This window comes from Penicillium cosmopolitanum (assembly GCF_028827165.1).
Source record: "Penicillium cosmopolitanum strain IBT 29677 chromosome Unknown utg000013l:1.0-859999.0:1.0-860633.0, whole genome shotgun sequence".
Lineage (NCBI taxonomy): Eukaryota > Fungi > Ascomycota > Eurotiomycetes > Eurotiales > Aspergillaceae > Penicillium > Penicillium cosmopolitanum.
Window position 1 is genome coordinate 664,615 of NW_026622683.1, and position 19,519 is coordinate 684,133.

Consider the following 19,519-nt stretch of genomic DNA (forward strand, 5'->3'; position numbering starts at 1 on the left):
AGGAAAGACGCCGAAGTTCATTTCGTTATTATGGTCTAGCTAGACACCCATGGAAACAACAGAAGAACAGAAAGAACAGAACAAGCGTGCATATATAGCTCCGTTCTCACAGTACGAAAAACGAGGATAAACGGGCGAGGCCTAGCTCTGCCTCGTTAGGATAGCTCAGAGGATATCTCATTCAATTCTACAACCGTGACAATAATGATTCAAGTTATCCATATAATCTATAATGTGGGATATTACTTTTAATTCACTTGGACTACATGCAGAAAAAAAAATGAGATGTGGCACAGCAAAGCAACTTGAAAGCAAAGAAATACCGCTGACTCGCAAGATCTGGAACGCAAGAGGGTATCTGTAACACCAACACAACACAACACAACACCAACGCCACTGCAATGCAGTCTAAAATGTAAATACAACGATTATCCAATCCAATCCAATCCAACCCAACCAATCTACCAATTAAGAGCTCACATCAGAAAACTTCAAGCTCAGTCTCCTTTCATTTTCAAACCATCATACTCCTCCTCCGAGCACCAATCCGAGTTTCTCTCCTGTGACCAGCATCGATGGCAGGGGGTAGTTTCCATCCATTCCCATTCAAGTCATCGTTATCAAAACTGCTGTCTGCTTGAGAGGACCACGACTCATCCACATCCAGATTAATGGTACCGCTTTTGGGATTCGAGGAGTGTCGGCGAGATTGTCGTTGAGAATAGACAGGTTCATGTTCAGATTCACGGGCATTGTCCGAAATGTCGAAAATATCATCTTTTTTCGTATTCGCGGTTGACACTTTGCGTCTGCGGCGGGATACTGTTGTGATCAAATCCTCCGAATCACCGTCACCGTCTTTAGACAATACATCCGGCAAGACCGCATCGGCGTCAGCATGATATCCACGTCCACCCGATGGAGTGCGTGAACTGTCCTCAGTTTTCGGTTCCGGTTTTCTATCAACAAACTGATCATCCCCATCAAGACTTTCACGACCGAGTTGGAAACTAGATGACCGGCGATCCGCAACCGCATCAGCCATATCCTTCGTCGAGCGACGCATTTTAGCCCGAAGACTCGGCTCCGCATAGCTGACCACTGCACCGCGACGTCGGGAAGGACGCGAGGCACCCGTCTCGTCAGACATATCCTCCATGCTCTCTCTCGATTTTGCGATTGGGGAGTCCTTAGGAACATTGACGGTCTTGCTCGTGGTCTTGGTCTGATTTGGCGTAGCATCTTCCGTGGTAATCGTTTGGTTGGCACGTTTAGGTTTTTGCAATAGAGAGGGCGGGCGTCCACGAGGTCGTCCGGATGGTGTTTTTGATTTTTGGCTTGCCAAGTCCTTGGGTTTTTGGGGGGATGGCATGTTCTCGTCTTGTCCGGTTTTCTGGCGGGTCTTGGTATCTAGTTGTGAGGCGGTGCGGGATTTCTTTGGGGAACCCAGGTTGGAGTTTGCGCTTTCTGTCGTGGTTGTCAGTAAAGTTTCACTATGGACCATAGTATCAATGGGAATAATAGGGGATTCTTACTTGGTTCAAGAACTTTTCGCTTCGTGGTACTGTTGTTTGCAGATCCTCGCTTCATGTTCACAGGTGTTTTACTTGGAGAAATCGAAGTCTCCTTGGCCAAGAACTGGAATGTATCTTTCTGTTTTTGGGGACTGCGACTCAGTCGACTAAACTGAAAATCGTCCTCCTCAGGAGCCAGATCGAACAAGACATCATCATCAAGACTAAACTTGCGTTTGGAGCCAAATTTCAAAGAAGTTCCGGTATTCGCTTCTGAATTCGAAATTGCTGTTGCTGGTGCCGGTGCCGTTGCTGTATGTTCTTTCTCCACCTCATTATCACTGGAGGTGGCTGCGACTTCGGGTCTTCTCTTTTTCTTGCGGGTCTCGAGGGTAGGGGGGAGGTAGGCTTCGGGGCTCGGCGAGAGATTGAATTTATTATCCGAAGGTGTTTCGTCTGGTCTGGAAGGCGTGTCTTCAGTCGCAGTCGCGGGGTCCAGATAATCCATCCGGGGCGACTCTGGCATGCAAGAATTGCCTTCCACAAGGTCATGAACTTCTTGCGGTCTGCACAAGCATAAGTTAGCGATGGCCCTTTTAAGCCTCGCTTCGGCTGTAACGGCAGACGGAAACTCACTCTAGTGTTTTGCGGGGAAAATATTTGTCTTCCAAGATAGCGGGTAATTTTCCATCCTCAATCTCTGCATTGTAGTCCGGGTCATTCGCCCGCGGCGGCGCCTCTGCTGTCTTGAGACGGTCGGAGTTGGAATCGAAAGATTTATCCTTGAACATCTTCCCAGCTTTACGAGGAAGTGTTCCAAGATCCGACACGAGGCCATTTAATTCCGCAAGCTTCGCATCAAGACGAGCTTTGATTTCGTAAACCCCGTTCTGAAGCGCCTTGGCAGAATCCAATCGCTCATTTTCCTGGGTGAGGGTGATAATTTGGCCGCGGAGTGAGACGTTTTCGCTGAGGAGGTGTGACACTTCTGTTTCTAGGCTGCGAATGCGCATCGATTGCATGGAGTTGACTCGCATGATTTCGCGATTTTGTCGGACGAATCTCCGCTTGACTGAGTGAAGCACGATGGTTAGTCCAGAGGGCGAAAGCGAAGACGGGCGAGGCATGGCAAATCAACTTACGAGCGTCGACTGACTCGGCCGGAGCCGCATAGTCATTCAATCGGGCCATGGTGGATGGCACCGAGATCGAACGCGGACAGGACGAGGGCGGGTGTGGATGGTGAGCTGCGTACTCGTACGGTCAACGGGTGAGGTAAACATCTCTGTTGATGTTTGTCCTCTTCGGGTTTAGCCCCATAGCCGGCTGACTCATCCAGCCCCTCCGAGTGGGTCACGGGAACAAAAGTCACGGGATCCCGTCCCACTAAGATAGGCCACTTTTATTGATATGACGGTGGACTCGCGTACTGGAAATGATTTGTTTGTCTCTGTCTTTGCCTTTGCCTGCCATCACGCATCGCATCGCATTCGCATTTCTTACCCACGCTTGAAAACGCCACATTAATCCCCTCACTACAATGGCCTACTCGTCCCGACCAACCTCAATGCTTCCGGGCGGACTACGCCAACCAGCCAGCCAGCCATCATCGGCGCTGTCGACGCGTATCGCGGCCAAAAAGGCCGAGCTTGAGAATCTCCGCCAGCTACGCGATTTGAGCGGTACCCTGGCCATGCAAATGCAAGCGCTCGAGAGCAAGATTGCCACGTTGAAGGATGGTACAGAAGGTATGATTTTCTAATTTCAGCCCTGCGATTCGATTCGATTCCCTAGGGCAGGGTTGAAGTCAGGGTTGTACCACCCCCGCTGATACTGATACTGATTCGATCCAACCTTATCCAGCGGTTGCGTGCGTCCTTGCCAATTGGGATAATGTCCTTCGTGCTATCAGCCTTGCATCCAGTAAGCATCAGCGATACCCTATCCTATCCTATCCTATCCGATATCCTTTATCCTTATCAGGAGGGGTTCTCGGGGTTATCAGGGGCGTCTTAGACACTAACGTCATGCGCAGAGAAAGCTAGTGGTCTTGACGACGCCGCCGGAGCCGAGGGGGCCGATGACCAGACTGAGACTCGCTTGCCAGCCACCTTGGTTCGCATCCCCGCCGAGTCAAGCGAGAAGGCTGGTGAGTGAAACCGAGTGGAGGAGGAGCAGCAGCATCGGCAGCATTAGCAATTCCCTGCCTCAGTCTGATTCAATGTCCCCGGATCTCTGCAATCCGAGTCGACTCAAGTCGAGTCGAGGTACAATTCTTCCCAGTCCTCTCTCCGCCTGCCACATATCCCACTCCAGTCCAGCTTCGCCGATTCGACTTGATTCCGTCATTTCACCCAGTCACATCGAATGCGGAGAAAATGCCCGGCCCGGTTGGGATGAGCATGCAGCAGCCAGAGGCAGCTTGCTTCAGGTACTGCACTGTCCAGTACTGTAGGTACTTGTGGTTCTGTTGGGTACCTTGGCCTTCTTCCCCCACTTTTCCATCCCTTTTCTACGGCTTACATGTCACCACATCGCCCCTGGGCCACGGGCGCCACGATAACCCTGGGCGGATCATGTAGCGGGTCCTCCTGAGTGCTCCTGGGTCCTCATAGGGTCGGGAAGGATAAGATTAGAGAAAGAGGGGGGGTTTAGGGGGGGTTTAGGGGGGAGCACGACCCAAGCACGAACCTTCCCCCGCATTTGACGGCACTGGATGTCCGGATTGCAGCATGGATTCGCAGCATTCCTCACGTTCATCGCGTGACAAGAGGAGTGACTAGCGTGTTAGCGGGTTAGCGTGAATGTCCATGCAGCTAAGTTTATCGAGGGGACGTGCAGGAGGGAGTGCGACAAGGTTTCAAGACCAAAAATGAAAAACCAATGAGGCCAAGGGGAATCTTGTACCCTTGTACCCTAGGCACATACACTACTGTACGTATCCCTCCTACGTATGTGTTAGACCAAGTGTAGTTAGACATGAAACCGCACAGACTCGCCATCGTCGTACCAACCAGGGAGGGGAGTACCTCGCTAGGATCTCCACTTTCTACGTATGGCGTATGGCGTATATCTGTGCCAGTACTTGTACAGTATAAATTGCCCCCCCCAAGGCACGCTCAGACCGCATGTGCGCAGATGACAGGCCCGCGAGGTCATGGTGGAGCCCGACGATAATTGCCCGTTCGAGGTTCCTGCAGGAATTCGCTCAGGTCCGTTGCTTTTTTCTTTTCGTCGTAAGCGCCCGAACCACGCCATATTCTGATGGTGCAGGTGTGCAGCGAGAGTCAATAATTGGCGCAGTACTGCGGGGGAACCCAGTAGACTGCGGGAATTAGTGTGAGGATCGAGGTAGATCGAATGTATTATTCATGTACTGTACCTACTCTAGTCTCTGACGGTACTCACTGTACCTGATGTGCTGATGTGGATGTGGATGTGCGTAGAGTGGATCCAATACATGCCTTGTTGCCCGTTGCCCACTGGCCTCATTGCATTGCACATTTGCCTACAGGTGTGGCATGATTGTCCTACAGTGTGGGGCCCCTATGAGGTGATGCTGATCGTGATTGTGATTGTGATCGTGATCGTTGGTCTGTGGTCTGTACATATTTACGCTCGTTCCGCTTTCATCTTGACTTTTTCCTTTTTCCCTTCTACTCCTCTAATCCTCCCCACCACCACTACATATCTACCACCACCACATATCTACCACCACCACTACCATGACCAACATGTCCACCGAATGGTCTCTAGACTTCTGCCTCGCCTGTGATAGTCAAACATCCGGAGGCCCCTACTGCTCTCAAACATGTCGACTCGCTGAACTGGATCGTCCAACTGAAGATGCTTTATCTACATCTCGACCAGCCGGCCCTTGTCATTCGAGGTCATCTACCCTCGACTCGACTCGATCATCTCGAAGTTTATCCGCTTCATCCTCTCAAACCTCCCTCTCCTCCTTGAAAAGCCATTCCTCCGATACAACCATTTCCGATCAACTCCAGGATGAGCTACGCGATTATGCGAGTTCATTTGATCCCGTGCGGGATTTGAAGCGACGCCTGACTACCTCTTAATTCCGACAAGACAAGAATTCCCTCATCTCAGCAAATTAATTCCCTCACCTCGGCTGAGATTACTCAATATTCAATACTCCACATCCACTCTTCCAACCTCGAGTTGCTTCTGAGCCTCTCCTCTCCTCTCGTCTCATCTTATCGACTTTACCTCACTTTACCTTTCGGGCACACGCCCCAGCGAAACACAACATTGCATATCTTGGGAGGAAAAAAAACCAAAGGCGTCTCTTTTATGCAAAATGGATCATTATGGGCATCTCGCCCACATCACCTGGCTTGACTTTTATTTCAACTCTATTCCTCACGACTTCCCCCCTACACCGCACCTATACCTATACCCCCTACTTTATCCTACACTGTGATATCCCGGAGTTGCATGGATTGGATCGGATCTAATGGACACCCCCTCAATACATCGACCAGACCAGACCAGACTGTTTGACTGCTATTCTATTTTTACAAAGCTCAGGCCATCGCCGCTTCGCTTTATTGTTTGATTCTTTTTCTTTTTCTCTTTCTTTTCTTTATTTCACAGTTACGCACAGGGAACCACAGGACCACAATCGGTGCAGAATGTAGATTATTTGATATAGCTCAATTCAAGGCAGACGCTCAAAGCAGCGCATCATCAATACTTCACCCTCCACCTCCCCGCCAGATAGATCTTCCTCAGTCGTAGCATACCATGTACCATGTACCATGTACAATGCACATACAGACGTATCATATCATATACATCCACTCCATCCACTTAACATAATGCGTTGTATAGAGTGGAGTGGGCACGTTGAAGACCCTCGAGCCACATTCACAACCACGGCTCCACCGAACGGGTGGATCGTCCTCCGCGATCCACAAGGCCAACTGAAGCCGGGTGTTTTTTCCATTCCCAGTTTCTCCTCATCTCATGGAGGGTGGAGTGGGGTGGAGTGGAGTGGAGTTCGTTCTTTTCCATACCTTAGTACAGTATGTACTACTCGTACTCGTAGATATACTTTGCCCCATCCCCTACCCCCCCAATTGGCGAATCCCAATCCCATCCCTCACACTCCCACTCACGCCTTAGCAACAATCTCGCCCAACGCCTCCGCATCCTTGGGCACAAACCGCACCTTATACCTCTGCGGAATAGCAACAAGACTAGTCGGATCCGAGTTCCCCCTAACAGGATGCCAATCCGCGTCCTCGTTCGGTTCGATGCGGAAACTATTCAGCATCCGCATGAAGACGAGGTAGAGTTCACGGTTGGCTAGTAAGGATCCCGCACACATGCGGTAGCCCATGCCGTATGTGAACATTGGCGCGTCGGGTTGTTCGAGCCATCGCTCTGGTCGGAATTCTTCCGGGTCTGTCCAGACGTCTGGGTCTATTTGGAGTTAGTAAATGGGAGCCTATTTCAAGTTCTGATATTTCGCAATTGGTGGTGGTGGTGGTGGTGGTGGTGGTGTGTACGTACCCATATTGCAGGCCCAGGCATTGAGGAAAAAGACCGTTCCCTTGGGGATCACGACACCCTCGTAAGTAATATCCCGGATCGAAGTTCGGGGTAGAGCCAGTCGGAGGACGCAGAAGTATCTAAAAGTGGTCAGTCAGATTGGGACATTCCTTTCCATTCCTTTCTCCCTCTTTTCACCTACCTCAAACACTCCTCACCAAAGCCGCAACATAGGCACACTTCTGATCATCATCAGCCGAACACATCGGCTCCCCTTTCCCATAAAACTCCTCAATAGCCTTAGCAGCCTTATCCTGCACATCCCCCTCGTCGAAATCAGTCCAATACTCCAAGCAACAAGTGTAGTAACCGTATCAAGACCCCCACTCAACATAGTCAAACTAATACTAGTAAGCTCCTCACCATTCAACTTAGCCTCCGTATCCAGAATAACATTCGCCTGAATACAAGGATCATGCGTTCCCTTCCGCATCCGCTCATCAAGATCCCTATTCAAATTCCCCAAATACTTATCCCGTCGCAGTCTCATTTCCGCCGCCTTCTTCGAATTAGAACTAAACGGATTCAACCTCAACAACGGAATATAATCCTGTAAATTCCCTGTCGTACTGCGGAATTTACTAATTTCTTCCTCGACGTGGGTGATTTCATCGAAGAGATCTTCTTCTTGTGATGCGATGCGTACGCCCCAGTTTAGCGTTAGCGCGAGACTTAGACTCAGGCGTTGGATCATTGGCATTGGGTCGACGGGGGTTTTGCCCGCTTGGCCGTATCGGTAGAGTTCTTCCACGAAGGATTTCGATTCTATGTCTAGGTGTGAGACGTAGGATTCGACTGAGGGGCGATTGAGTGCTGAGGCGGCGCCTTTGCGGCGACGTTTTAGAGAGTCGCTGTAGGGGGATGTGCCGATTGTTGTTCCGGCGGTGTTTGATACGATCTGGTTATAGCGGAGAGGGTTGGTGGTTAGTCCTAAAAACCAAGCCGCAACCAAATCCAAAACTCACCTTGTGAAAAGTATAAAACTCAGGTCTAGAACTAAGAGCCTGCGCATTCTGGCCGAAAAGAACCTTAGCCGAAGCAGCCGAGTTGACCACAACGACAGGAACATTCCCCAACTGAATCTGATAAACGGCACCATGTTTTCTCGACCAGATCCGATACTGCTCCGCAGCGTTGACACGAATCTGAGCCAAGTTTCCGATCAACGGTAAACCGGTAGGTCCCTTGAGGCCCTTGACACGGGCTGAGGAGCGGATGAACTCGTTCAGAATGACATAGAGGATAGGGACGACTATGGCTGCGACACCGAGGGACTGGAGTGGAGACTTGAGGACGTGGCCTTGTAAGGTTGACAATATGGATGCGATGGCCATGGTGAAGGACTAGCCTAGGTAGCTAGGTACTAGAGAATTGGAGAGAGAGAGAGAGGGAGGGTTGGGTGAAGGTTGATGACAGGTGAGGTCCGGCGAGAGGCTATATTCTATAAAGGTTGGCGCCGGCTACACGTAACACAAGAATGGAATATTTCCGTGGGTAAAGTGCGCAGGTGCCCCGGATGAGTGTTGAGTGTATACAATTCAATGCTACCCCACACTTTCTACCCCAGGTGTGAGTGGCTAGATTCCGCACTGTGTGTGACCGGCATCTTGCATCTACCTGGGAGATGGATGGATGTTCGAATGTCGTGGTTAAATTGTATATTGGTAATGTTTTTGAAGACTGAATACCAGGTGTATATTCTATTTGACGAGCCTATACGAAGTATATCCAATAGATGTAGACCTGTAGATGTGTAGCGATATGTCTATGACACTCTCCCGTTTTCTCGGGTGGTTATTGGCCGAGAAACCAAAGCGGTGAATGTGAGGAATTCTTTCTGCCGTTGTAGAACGGAATTTGGCCGCTCCCCCGGAAATCTTGCGCTCACCATGCAATGAACTTGATCCTCCTTGATCCTCGGTCTTCAGGAAGGCCTCTGGTACATACGAGTATATATCGTTGTAGATTTCTATATATATATTGATTCAGCGAGGAGGTCCTCATAGACTCCGCATTGTAGGACGAATGTGTTTCTGTTCTAAAAAAACATTGTGCTCGCAAAGCCCACGGTACACATGGTCAGCAGTTGTACCTGAATGGATGCAATTGAGAACTTGAAGTGAAGCTGCACCAGATGAACCCAGAATGGACAGTAGCCCTGACGGTGCTTTGCAGGGACCCTGGTGCATTGACTGGCCGCTGATCGTACAGCTAGATCCGGCGCTAGTGGCAATGGCCCAATATAGTATGCGCGGAGCATAAATATGTGTAGATATAAATATAAATATAATTTCCTATGCAAATCTCCTATGCAAATCTCCTACTGATAACAATCAGCTGCCTCTTAAAAGGTCCACCTGGGCACCAATGGAGTAAAGCACGGGAGAAAAAAAAGATAAAAGGTCCGGCTCCACCCAGGACACACAGGAGAATGCCCTAATGACATTCCACCTGAAATCCTGCAAGGAGGAGACAAACCTGGAATTGAAATCCGTTCCCACTGCTACGACTACTCGTAATACTCCATGCCTCCCAATTCCAACACCATCCCGGTTTTGAGGCAAAGAGGTACTCGTACAAACCGGTCGGCAGTGGGAAATGACAACATTAAAGCGCACCAAGTGGGTGGATCGACCAAGGTGCGCCCCTGAAAACCGGGGCCGCGATCTGGAAGTGGATCGAGCCGCAAGTCAGCTGCGCATGCAGAGATTTGTTGGGTCCAGACTTACGGAGTACTCGGAGTGTACTATGCTTTCACCTGTGGATAGTTCTGGATGTCTTCTTTGGTAGAAGGGGGGGGATTCGGGAATGTCCACCGAAGCTGTCCCTTGACCCAGGCCCAAGCCCTAGCCCAAGCCCAAGCCCAAGCCCAAGCAAATAGAAATAGAAATCTCTGCGCGGTCACATGTAGTCAGAGTGGAACTGTTCGAGTCCACAGTCGAGCACCTTGAGCTCTGAGCCGAAGATCTGATTGGTGGGACAATGAACACTTCCATCCAGTTTGTGTGGTGCATGGACACCAGTCACCGTCATGCTGATCCACCTGCCAATGCCAATGCCAATCAATGCTGTACCACAAGCTGGAAGGCGAATGACGCAGGCGTAGAGAGAGGCGTGCTTGGCCCCAGAAAAAAAGGGAAGTCGAAAATAGGGCAATAATACTCCGTACTCCGTAGTTGGAAAAAAGAAGGGGTGGGGGAACCAGTTTATTTGGCAAAGAGAAGGTGTAGCGATCTCGCAAATCCTGCCTGTCTGAGAACTTGGAGTCACGTAGTCGCCCCCTCTCACTCCGACTCTCCTCTCTTCTTGTATTCTCCCTTCCTATTTTCCTTCCCCCATTCCTACTCTCCACTCCCATCGCATCTCGTCCTCATCACGACGAAACCCTCCCACAACTCGGTCACCTTCCAATTGATCCGAGCTATCCTCTTCCTTAACTCCGAAACCTCGACCTCGACCTCCCCGGTCATCCTATACATAGCGCCTGGATAATGGCCGCTCGTCATTCGCGCAAGCTCCTGCGACCTCTGCTCTACACCTCCGCGGCTGCCGCCGCCGGAGCGGGCGTTATCTACATCTCCTACCGTCCTCGTAATATCCCCGGTTTCGAAGCACCCGCAGTTCCTCCCCCCGGATATCACGAGGGCAAGCTAGTCCCTCCCAGCTTCCCTCTCATCAAATCTCGCCTCGAACAGATCCAAGACCTGAAGAAGAGTCAGAAAGAAGAAGAAGAGCCTTATGACCTGTTGGTGATTGGTGCCGGTGCTACCGGTTCCGGTATCGCTCTCGATGCTGCGACACGAGGTTTGAAGGTCGCTATGGTTGAGCGCGACGATTTCAGTTCCGGAACTTCTAGTAAGAGTACTAAGCTGGTACACGGTGGTGTTCGTTACTTGGAGAAGGCTTTCTGGGAATTGGATTACAACCAGTGAGTTTTTCCTGTGCCCTGCTGAATTCGTGGCCGGCCACGATTTCCGCTCCCCCAGCCCCAGCGCACCCCAGCGCAATTGGCCACGATTGCCCGTACTAACCCGATGTCTTCTTAGGTACGCATTGGTGAAGGAGGCTCTTCGCGAGCGTCGCTGGTTCTTGAACACAGCTCCACACCTGTCATCATGGCTGCCCATCATGGTGCCGCTGCAAAAATGGTGGCAGGCTCCCTACTTCTGGGCGGGTTGCAAGGCCTATGACCTTCTGGCTGGCTCCGAGGGCATTGAGAGCTCTTACTTCCTGACCAAGAGTAAGGCCATTGACTCTTTCCCCATGCTGAAGCGTGAAAATGTGCTCGGTGCCATGGTCTACTACGATGGTGCTCACAACGATTCCCGCATGAACGTTTCCCTGGCCATGACCGCCGCCCTCTACGGTAGTACCGTGGTGAACCACATGGAGGTCACCGGTCTGACCAAGGACGCGGATGGCAAGCTGTGCGGTGCCGTTATGAAGGATGTGATCCCCGGCAAGGATGGCAAGGAGAGCGGAGAGTTCAAGATCCGCGCCAAGGGTATCATCAATGCCACCGGCCCCTTCTGTGACTCCATCCGCAAGATGGACGAGCCCGATACCAAGGAGATTGTTGCGCCCAGCTCCGGTGTTCACATTATCCTCCCCGGTTACTACAGCCCTTCGAACATGGGTCTCATTGACCCGTCTACCTCTGACGGCCGTGTCATCTTCTTCCTTCCCTGGCAGGGCAACACCATCGCCGGTACCACCGATGCCCCCACCGAGATCACCGCCAACCCCGAGCCATCTGAGGAGGATATCAACTGGATTCTGAAGGAGATTCGCGGTTACCTGGCTTCCGATATCAACGTGGAGCGTGGAGATGTCCTGGCCGCTTGGTCCGGTATCCGTCCCTTGGTGCGCGACCCCAACAAGAGCAGCTCCCAGGCTCTGGTCCGCAACCACTTGGTCTCCGTCTCTTCTTCCGGCCTGTTGACCTGTGCCGGTGGTAAGTGGACCACCTACCGCCAGATGGCTGAGGAGGCTGTCGACGAGGCTATCAGCGCGTTCAAGCTGAAGCCCCGCTCCCTGACCAACATTCCTGATATCAGTGGTGTTGGTGGCAGCGGCCTTGTGGCTGACGGTGCCACCCTGAACGGTAGCTGCCAGACCCACCAGGTGCGCCTGATCGGTGCCCACGGTTTCTCCAAGACTCTTTTCATCAACCTGATCCAACACTTCGGTCTCGAGACCGACGTCGCTAAGCACCTCACCGAGTCCTACGGTGACCGTGCCTGGCAAGTTGCTGCCCTCTCCGCGCCGACCCACGAGCGTTTCCCCGTCCGTGGCTGCCGTATCTCCCCCTGTACCCATTCGTCGATGGTGAGGTCCGTTATGCCGTCCGTCACGAGTATGCTCAGACTGCCGTCGACGTCATTGCTCGTCGTACCCGTTTGGCCTTCCTGAACGCCGAGGCTGCTCTGGAAGCCCTTCCCCAGGTTATCGATCTGATGGGCGATGAGCTGAACTGGACTCCTTCGCGCAAGGATGTCGAGTGGAAGGACTCACTCAAGTACCTGGCCTCCATGGGTCTCCCCAAGACTTTCATGAAGCTGTCCCGGAAGGAGGTGCAGAGTGGCCGTGTGATGGAGCTTGATGAGGAAGCATACAAGAACTTCTCTCGTACTGGTGAGTTACCGTCCCCCTTCCGTAACTATGAACACTGCTAACCATCCCCAGAACCCCCTGCCGATATCCTCGAGCATGATGCCGTTGTCACACCTGAGGTCGTCTCGGCGGATGCTTCCAAATAGATATTCTCTTATATATAAACCCGACTTGTACAAATAGAAATGTTTCCTTAATGTTCACCTGTGTTCACCTGTGGTTTCCCTCTCTCTAGGCCATTTTATATGCAACGGCAAGTGCGCCTCTCTCCGTTGGTGTTGACCACCAAAAAAGTATGACCGCTCAAATGTGACTTCCCCGTGGGATTTCTGTCTTCCAACTACACACCTCACCTTTTAGCCCCCCCAAATTCCTTATTCTTGCAATGACATCGATAGTCCAGTGGGTGTACAATACCCCGCGCCAACTCGAGGCAAATGAGATCGACAGTGTGGATGTCAAACCGACAGATTTCCCGGCCGAGCAAGACCCATTCGGCGATGAACGCGAGGAGACGGTGAAGTATAAGACCATGACATGGTGGTGAGTGAGATCTGATCTGATCTGATCACTTTGTCATGCCTCTCCTCTCCATCGACTTCATTGACATTGATCTCCGTTTCATCCAGGCAAACCGGCATGAGTACGTTCACCGTTTTTTCAATCATAATCATCGTGTCGCTGGAGCTGATAGTGTCAGTCATGATCGCCGAAACAATCTCCCTCGGCATCCTCTCTCTACCAAAGGCGTTGTCCATCCTAGGTCTTCTTCCGTACGGATCCTCTCTGCTTTACGCTGTTCCATCCCGCGGCTCATACTGACCTGCCCTCCTCCACAGAGGCATTTTCACCATCCTCCTGGTCGGAATGATCTCCACATACACCGGGTACACAATTGGAAAGCTCAAAACCCAACACCCAGGAATTCACTCCATGGCCGACGCAGGCGATCTACTCTTTGGAAAAGCCGGCCGTCACGTCCTCGGATTCGGCCAATTAGTCTTCTTCATCTTCGTAATGGGAAGCCACATCCTAACCTTCTCAATAATGATGAATGTCCTCAGCGACCACTCAGCCTGCACAATTCTCTACTCATCAACGGGCCTCCTAATCTCATTCATACTAACTCTTCCCCGCCGACTGGAACGCCTATCCCACCTCTCAACCGTGAGTTTCATCAGCATCATCGGCGCAGTTCTAACAAGCATGATCGGCGTCTCCGCAAGCAAAATGGCCATCAGTCCTGTCCCGCTTTTCGCCCCAGTACCGACAGTGCACGATGCTTGCCTCGCGATCGCGAATATTATTTTCGCTTATGCGGGTCACGTCGCGTTTTTCACTCTATTCTCGGAACTCAGGGATATCAAGGACTTTCCGAAGGCTCTTTCGTTACTCCAGATGTGCGAAATGGTTATGTATACGATTTCCGCCATCGTGATATATCTCTACGTTGGTGCGAGTGTCACATCGCCCGCTTTGAATTCAGGAGGAATTCTTTTTCGCAAGATTTCGTATGGTATTGCGATTCCGACGGTATGTGTATTTGCTTTGCAGCCAACCCCCTTACTCTAAGTGCCTTTGCTGACTTGACTTGACTTGATTCGCTCTAGATCGTAATTGGAGGCGTCGTAAACGCCCACGTCGCAGTCAAATTTATCTACGTCCGCCTCTTCCGAGGAACCAATTCAATGCATACCCGATCATTTGCGGCCCGGGCCGCGTGGGCCGGCATATGTGCGGCGCTTTGGATTGTCTCGTGGCTGATTGCAGAAGGTATTCCGGTTTTCAACGATGTGCTCGGTCTTGCGGTATGCTCTACCCCAGTTCAAACAATGCAGCAGTTGAAATCGAGTTTCATTTCTGATTGGTCTTTTCAGAGCTCCCTCTTCGCTAGCTGGTTCTCTTTCAGTTTGCCGGGCTTCTTTTGGCTATATTTGAATCGATTGAACAAGGATATTGCCATTGCCGTTCCGGGATGGAGGCAGAGGGCTTCGTATTGGTTAAATGCTTTTTTGGTGGTTCTTGGGATCGTCTTTGTGAGCTCTTCCACGGATTTCAAGAGATGGACAGTTCTGACCGATCTTGCCACTAGTGCGTGATTGGTTTCTATTCTTCCATTCGATCCATTATTTACAATTTGCATGAAGGAATTGGAGGTGGGAGTTTCTCTTGTGGAGACAATTCGATATACTAGACCGCATCGCACCACATCTCTGGACCTCGTTCTCGTTCCTGAAGGATGCAGGCGCAGGCGCCCTGTGATCTTGTTTTCCTGTGACAGCCCATCCCAGCCAGTCTCTTTCCCCACTTTCTTTTGGATGTACGTAGAAGCAGAGCAGAGCGAAGCAGAGCGAAGCAGACAAACAATACATTGTTGTCACTAGGGCTTGGGCATCCCGATTAATATTAATATTAACACCACAGGTCAAGCCAAGACCCATTGGTAGAAAACATGCAGGGCCGGGATTTGAATCAAGTCGGTCAGGTTACGAGTAGCCTTGTACATAGACCCATGCAGACAAGACCAGACCAGACCGTAGGGATCCAAACTCTCTTTCCCTCACCGTCTTGTCTTACTGCACCTCGTGACTGCAGCTCCGTGGCTTGGCAAAAGAACGCAAAGGAGAAAAAAAACACGCTTGCACCGTTGCGTACTCGTACCACCTCTCTGAGAACCCGCAGAGCCGCTCGCTTGACTCGACACTGACATCACATAAATAACCCGGAGACTAACCCATGGCCGTGGACTATGTATATGCTTGTAACAACTGCACAAAATGACGAGCTTTCAAGACTAGCACATATTAAACGCACACCATAAACACCACACTAGTGTCTATCCTATCTCTATCTCATGATCGTTAATGTAATACTTGCCCTGGTGGCCGATAACTAGTTACCGTACGGCTAACGACTACGACTACGTAGCAGCTAACCTAACCGACAGCCCCAAAACTTTAGTGCTAAATTACAGAGCCAGTCGGAGAATTCCTTATGGATCCATCGGATCCCATAGCTACTAGTACGGAGTACTAAGGTAGTGACTACCGTAGTAAGTAGTAACTAGTACCACCCGCGGCGATGTCACACCGCGGCTCTCTGGTTTAGGTATAACCGGTTCAGTCTGGTTTATAAATACTAGTATAAAAATATGGGCAAAGGATAACTTAGGTATTCCAACTTGAAGGTTTTCTGCGTTCCAGTTCCAACAAGGGTTGGATTATTCAAGTTATTTGTGTCTTGTTCTTGTTCTTGTTTGAGAAAGATAATTAAAAGATAATTAATTAATTTCAAGTCCTTTTCTTAATTTCCCGTACTCCAACGGATATCATATGATTATTATGCTAGAGATTGAATATATGTACATAAGTATGGGCTATATGGATAGATGAATGTTTGTACATAGCATGCATGCCTTTCACTGAGCAGGGGAAGAGAGACCCGAGGGGAAACAAGAAAAAAAAATAGACAAGTCGTCCAGTCCCCGCCCTCCCCAACCATTTTAAAATTCAAATTGAATCAGATCCCTCCCCACGCCATAAATGCTCGTATGTGGAGATGCCCTGCCCTGCCCTGCCCAGCCCAACCCAACGCATGTCTTCCCGATAAGTGACAGGGATGTCAAACTGCCTGCCTGCCTGCTGGCTGCACCTTGCTGGCAAAACGAAAACAAAAACGTAACAGCATGCATACTCGTACCAAATTTGTATTCTATCCCCACTTTTGGCTGGGATTGGTGACTTTGATTTTGAATTTGATCGTAATCAGTAATCGTAAGGCTCAGATCAGATCAGAGGCTGGCTGAGCCGGGTTGGATTGGACTTCTTTCTTTCTTTCTCTTTCTCTTGCCAAAATCTTTTTAAAAAAACTCCCCCATAAAACTCCCCCGTAAAGCAAAGCGCTTGAAGTTCCTGTCCTGTCCTGTCCTGTCCTGATCTAACGCCAATGCCAACGCCAACGAAGATGAATTTCTCCCCCGGTTTCCTTTCCCCCATTGAATCCGACACGCCCCGAATATGCCGAAGGAAGGAGAGTGGAGAGTGGAGAAGAGAGTGCGTATGTGTAGTTGTAGTTGTAGCTGTAGTTATATCGATAGCCCGGGCTGAAGTGGAGTGGTGGCAAGGTCCATCCTGGTCGGGGGTTGCGGTTTGGTTTGCGGTTCGCAGTTTGCGCCATCCGGCGTCGTCGAAATGCAGGATGATCAACATCGTCATCTCTCGACCGCCTCGAGAGATGTACATGGATATGGTACATGGTGGTGTAGGTGTAGGTGTAGATGTAGATGTAGGTGCATGGTGGGTGCAGCTGCAGGATGAACGCTGGACTGGACTGCCTCGCCTCGCATCGCATCGCATCGCAGCGCAGCCCAACAAGCGAAAATAGAATAATAACAAAAAGGAGCACACACGCACACAGACAGCACACGCACCGAACTACCAGCACCCAGCCAGCCAGGCTACCCCAGCTCACTCACTCACTCACCAAACCAAACCAAGCCAATCCAGTAGTGCCGGAGCGTTTTGATTTGATTCATTTCAAGTCCGCATTCGGGGAACCATGGTTGGTATTCCAAAAGCGTGCCACGGCCCGTTGTGCCACGGTGGAGCCGCGGTATCGTTCGAGGAAGTAGTTGAAGAGGGCGAACTCGTCTCGAGTGAGGACGTAGGTGTCCGGATCGCGTTGGATTCTCGTCCATAATTCTGTAATGGCGGCTTCGAGGAGGGCGGTTGTTTGCGCGTCTACTGTGCCATCTTCGCAATTTCGGGCACGTTCTAGCGCTTGTCGGATGGCTGTTGAATCTTTGGACATGGCGAGGAGAGGAGAGGAGAGGGAGGGGAGGGAGTTGGTAGAAGTGGTGAAAGTGGTGTATAGAACAAATGTGCTCTTGAATGAAAGAGACAGGGAGAATGGTATGCTTTTTTCCCTAGTAGATTTTCGTTTGTTGTATTGTATCCTCGACCGTTTTCAAGGGTATCAAAGGTTGTAAGTTGTAGGTTGTGGTTGTAGAAGGAAGCGAAAGTTTGCCGCAGATCAGAACCAGACCAGATCGCAGCGGATTAAAGGAGGGCGCCCGAAGGGCTAAATTTGAAGAAGAAAACGTCTTCACGGGAAAAATGAATTCTGCATGCGACCAGACGGAAATCCGAATCTTTTCAATTATAAAACGGAGCCGAAGTGGAGCAAGGGAAGGGGGGGGAGGGGAGGGACCCAGCCCAGTAGCTCCGAGATACTAAGAGTAATACCCGGGAAGTGGAAAGGACCAGCAGGAGAATAGGATTTATTTTAACCAGGCCCGAGTTGCACAAGGACAGGTACAATGCGGTCTTCATCCCGACACCAGCAGGAAAGCTAGCAAGGTAAGGTAAAAAAAAGGAAGAGAAAAAAGCATCAATGCGGAAGCATATTGATTATAGCAAGTACATATCGGGAAATCCGAGTGAAAGCAGAAAAAAAAAGAAAAACCGAACCTGAACCTTCGAAAGTAAATGGTAAGAACAGGATGCGCACAATCCTGGCGCACCGGGGCCACCTGCAATTAAGAAAAAGAGCAACGTGGTGGGGGTGTGGTTTGCCATGGACGGGCTCGCCCGCGCGGTGGAAGCGTTAATGCGTTAGCACAAGGGCCCTTGGCGTAACGGTTTTTTCGGGCCAGAAAATGACATGCTCCGGCTAGGATCGAACTAGCCGGGGAGGATCGAGACCACGTCGGCGGAGTCCGTGATTCGTTACATTCCTATAGGGTTCAAGGGTCGGACATATCGCTAACAGCCATTAGATTAGTGGCGTGGCCAATCCAACTCGCCTGTGGGAACGGTTGAATGCATGTACCCTCGGTGGTCCCCTCAGTGGTCCCTTCAGTGGTCCCCCCAAAAGGTCCAACAAGTCCGGTGCATCAGACGAGTGGAGATTCTATAGGGCCCGCCGGCCGGGGAGGGATGGAGGGGGGGGGGGGGGACTCCCATGTTCTGACTTGCTTTGTGAGGCTCCTTCAATGATTGCGGTTGGTTTCTCTCATTTCCACCCCCATCCCCAGTGCTGCGAATCATCGTTGCCCGCTTGGAAACATCCTTGTCCCGGGGCAGTAGCCTTGTACATCCGGTACGATGTGGTTCGTTTAGCCCTTCCTACCGAAGGGATCGTCGATGGAGGCAAAGCCTGTTGTGCGTTTTTTGCGGGCCCCATGTATGTACCCATGTGTACCTGAGTCAGGCGGAGAAGCTCTCACACTCACAAGATGAGTTCGGCAATTCGGAAGCCAGTCATGGATCTAAGTGGGTTTCGACTTGCCGTCTGCCGGCGACCAGTACGGAGGACGGAGACGGAGTATTGTGTCAAACTACCCGATGCTCTCGATTTCCAGATACAGTAGGAGACGAATACGCGCGATACGGTGGTCGTGATGTGCTGTGCTCGTCAGCTAACAGGGGAATGCTTCCTGCTAGCAGGGGTCGTACTACTCTCATAACTCGCATCATCTCCAGGCGGCTCCATCACTGCGCATCTATACCCAGCGAAACATTTTGAAACAGGCCAGGAAACACAAGATCATCAGGACGATCCTGATTTTTATCCTGCAGGAAGGCGGGATTGGGATCGGAAAAGATCCTTCTGAGCCGAAACAAAGCCAGACATCCGAGTACTCCGCCAAGGGTCACCATATTGGAAGCACCCATATCCATGCTCATGCCCATGCCCATTCCCACGCGATTATGGAGTCCGTCTTGCGCGGCCAGCAGAGGCTCAGGGGAGTGGGGGGGAAGCAAAGTCAAAAAGTGCATCGGCAGAGCGCCCAGATACCCAGATAGGGATATTGC

The 19,519-nt window shown here is 50.9% G+C and overlaps 7 protein-coding genes across 7 annotated transcripts; 4 read left to right on the forward strand and 3 right to left on the reverse strand.

Annotated features, from left to right (window-relative positions):
• Positions 1–514: 514 nt before the first annotated feature.
• Positions 515–2,705, reverse strand: N7509_014200 (shugoshin family protein; the record flags this gene model as incomplete). Its single annotated transcript, XM_056638837.1, has 4 exons — positions 515–1,467; positions 1,536–2,080; positions 2,151–2,586; positions 2,657–2,705. The coding sequence occupies 4 exons, from the start codon at positions 2,703–2,705 to the stop codon at positions 515–517; spliced, it is 1,983 nt and encodes a 660-aa protein (XP_056480826.1).
• A 349-nt stretch (positions 2,706–3,054) lies between these two features.
• On the forward strand, positions 3,055–3,671 carry N7509_014201 (DASH complex subunit DAD2; the record flags this gene model as incomplete). Its single annotated transcript, XM_056638838.1, has 3 exons — positions 3,055–3,262; positions 3,378–3,437; positions 3,550–3,671. 3 exons carry the CDS (start codon positions 3,055–3,057, stop codon positions 3,669–3,671), a joined length of 390 nt encoding a protein of 129 aa, XP_056480827.1.
• Positions 3,672–5,248: 1,577 nt separating this feature from the next.
• On the forward strand, positions 5,249–5,593 carry N7509_014202 (uncharacterized protein; the record flags this gene model as incomplete). Its single annotated transcript, XM_056638839.1, has 1 exon — positions 5,249–5,593. One exon carries the CDS (start codon positions 5,249–5,251, stop codon positions 5,591–5,593), a length of 345 nt encoding a protein of 114 aa, XP_056480828.1.
• A 1,058-nt stretch (positions 5,594–6,651) lies between these two features.
• N7509_014203 (uncharacterized protein) lies at positions 6,652–8,425 on the reverse strand (the record flags this gene model as incomplete). The annotated part of the gene is made up of 5 exons (XM_056638840.1): positions 6,652–6,962; positions 7,053–7,171; positions 7,272–7,345; positions 7,402–7,989; positions 8,057–8,425. 5 exons carry the CDS (start codon positions 8,423–8,425, stop codon positions 6,652–6,654), a joined length of 1,461 nt encoding a protein of 486 aa, XP_056480829.1.
• A 2,157-nt stretch (positions 8,426–10,582) lies between these two features.
• Positions 10,583–12,850, forward strand: N7509_014204 (glycerol-3-phosphate dehydrogenase GUT2; the record flags this gene model as incomplete). The annotated part of the gene is made up of 4 exons (XM_056638841.1): positions 10,583–11,019; positions 11,138–12,377; positions 12,425–12,725; positions 12,777–12,850. 4 exons carry the CDS (start codon positions 10,583–10,585, stop codon positions 12,848–12,850), a joined length of 2,052 nt encoding a protein of 683 aa, XP_056480830.1.
• Positions 12,851–13,089: 239 nt separating this feature from the next.
• On the forward strand, positions 13,090–14,966 carry N7509_014205 (uncharacterized protein; the record flags this gene model as incomplete). The annotated part of the gene is made up of 7 exons (XM_056638842.1): positions 13,090–13,247; positions 13,334–13,347; positions 13,405–13,477; positions 13,544–14,237; positions 14,315–14,512; positions 14,582–14,795; positions 14,899–14,966. 7 exons carry the CDS (start codon positions 13,090–13,092, stop codon positions 14,964–14,966), a joined length of 1,419 nt encoding a protein of 472 aa, XP_056480831.1.
• A 2,268-nt stretch (positions 14,967–17,234) lies between these two features.
• On the reverse strand, positions 17,235–17,513 carry N7509_014206 (uncharacterized protein; the record flags this gene model as incomplete). Its single annotated transcript, XM_056638843.1, has 1 exon — positions 17,235–17,513. One exon carries the CDS (start codon positions 17,511–17,513, stop codon positions 17,235–17,237), a length of 279 nt encoding a protein of 92 aa, XP_056480832.1.
• Between the last annotated feature and the right edge of the window lie 2,006 nt (positions 17,514–19,519).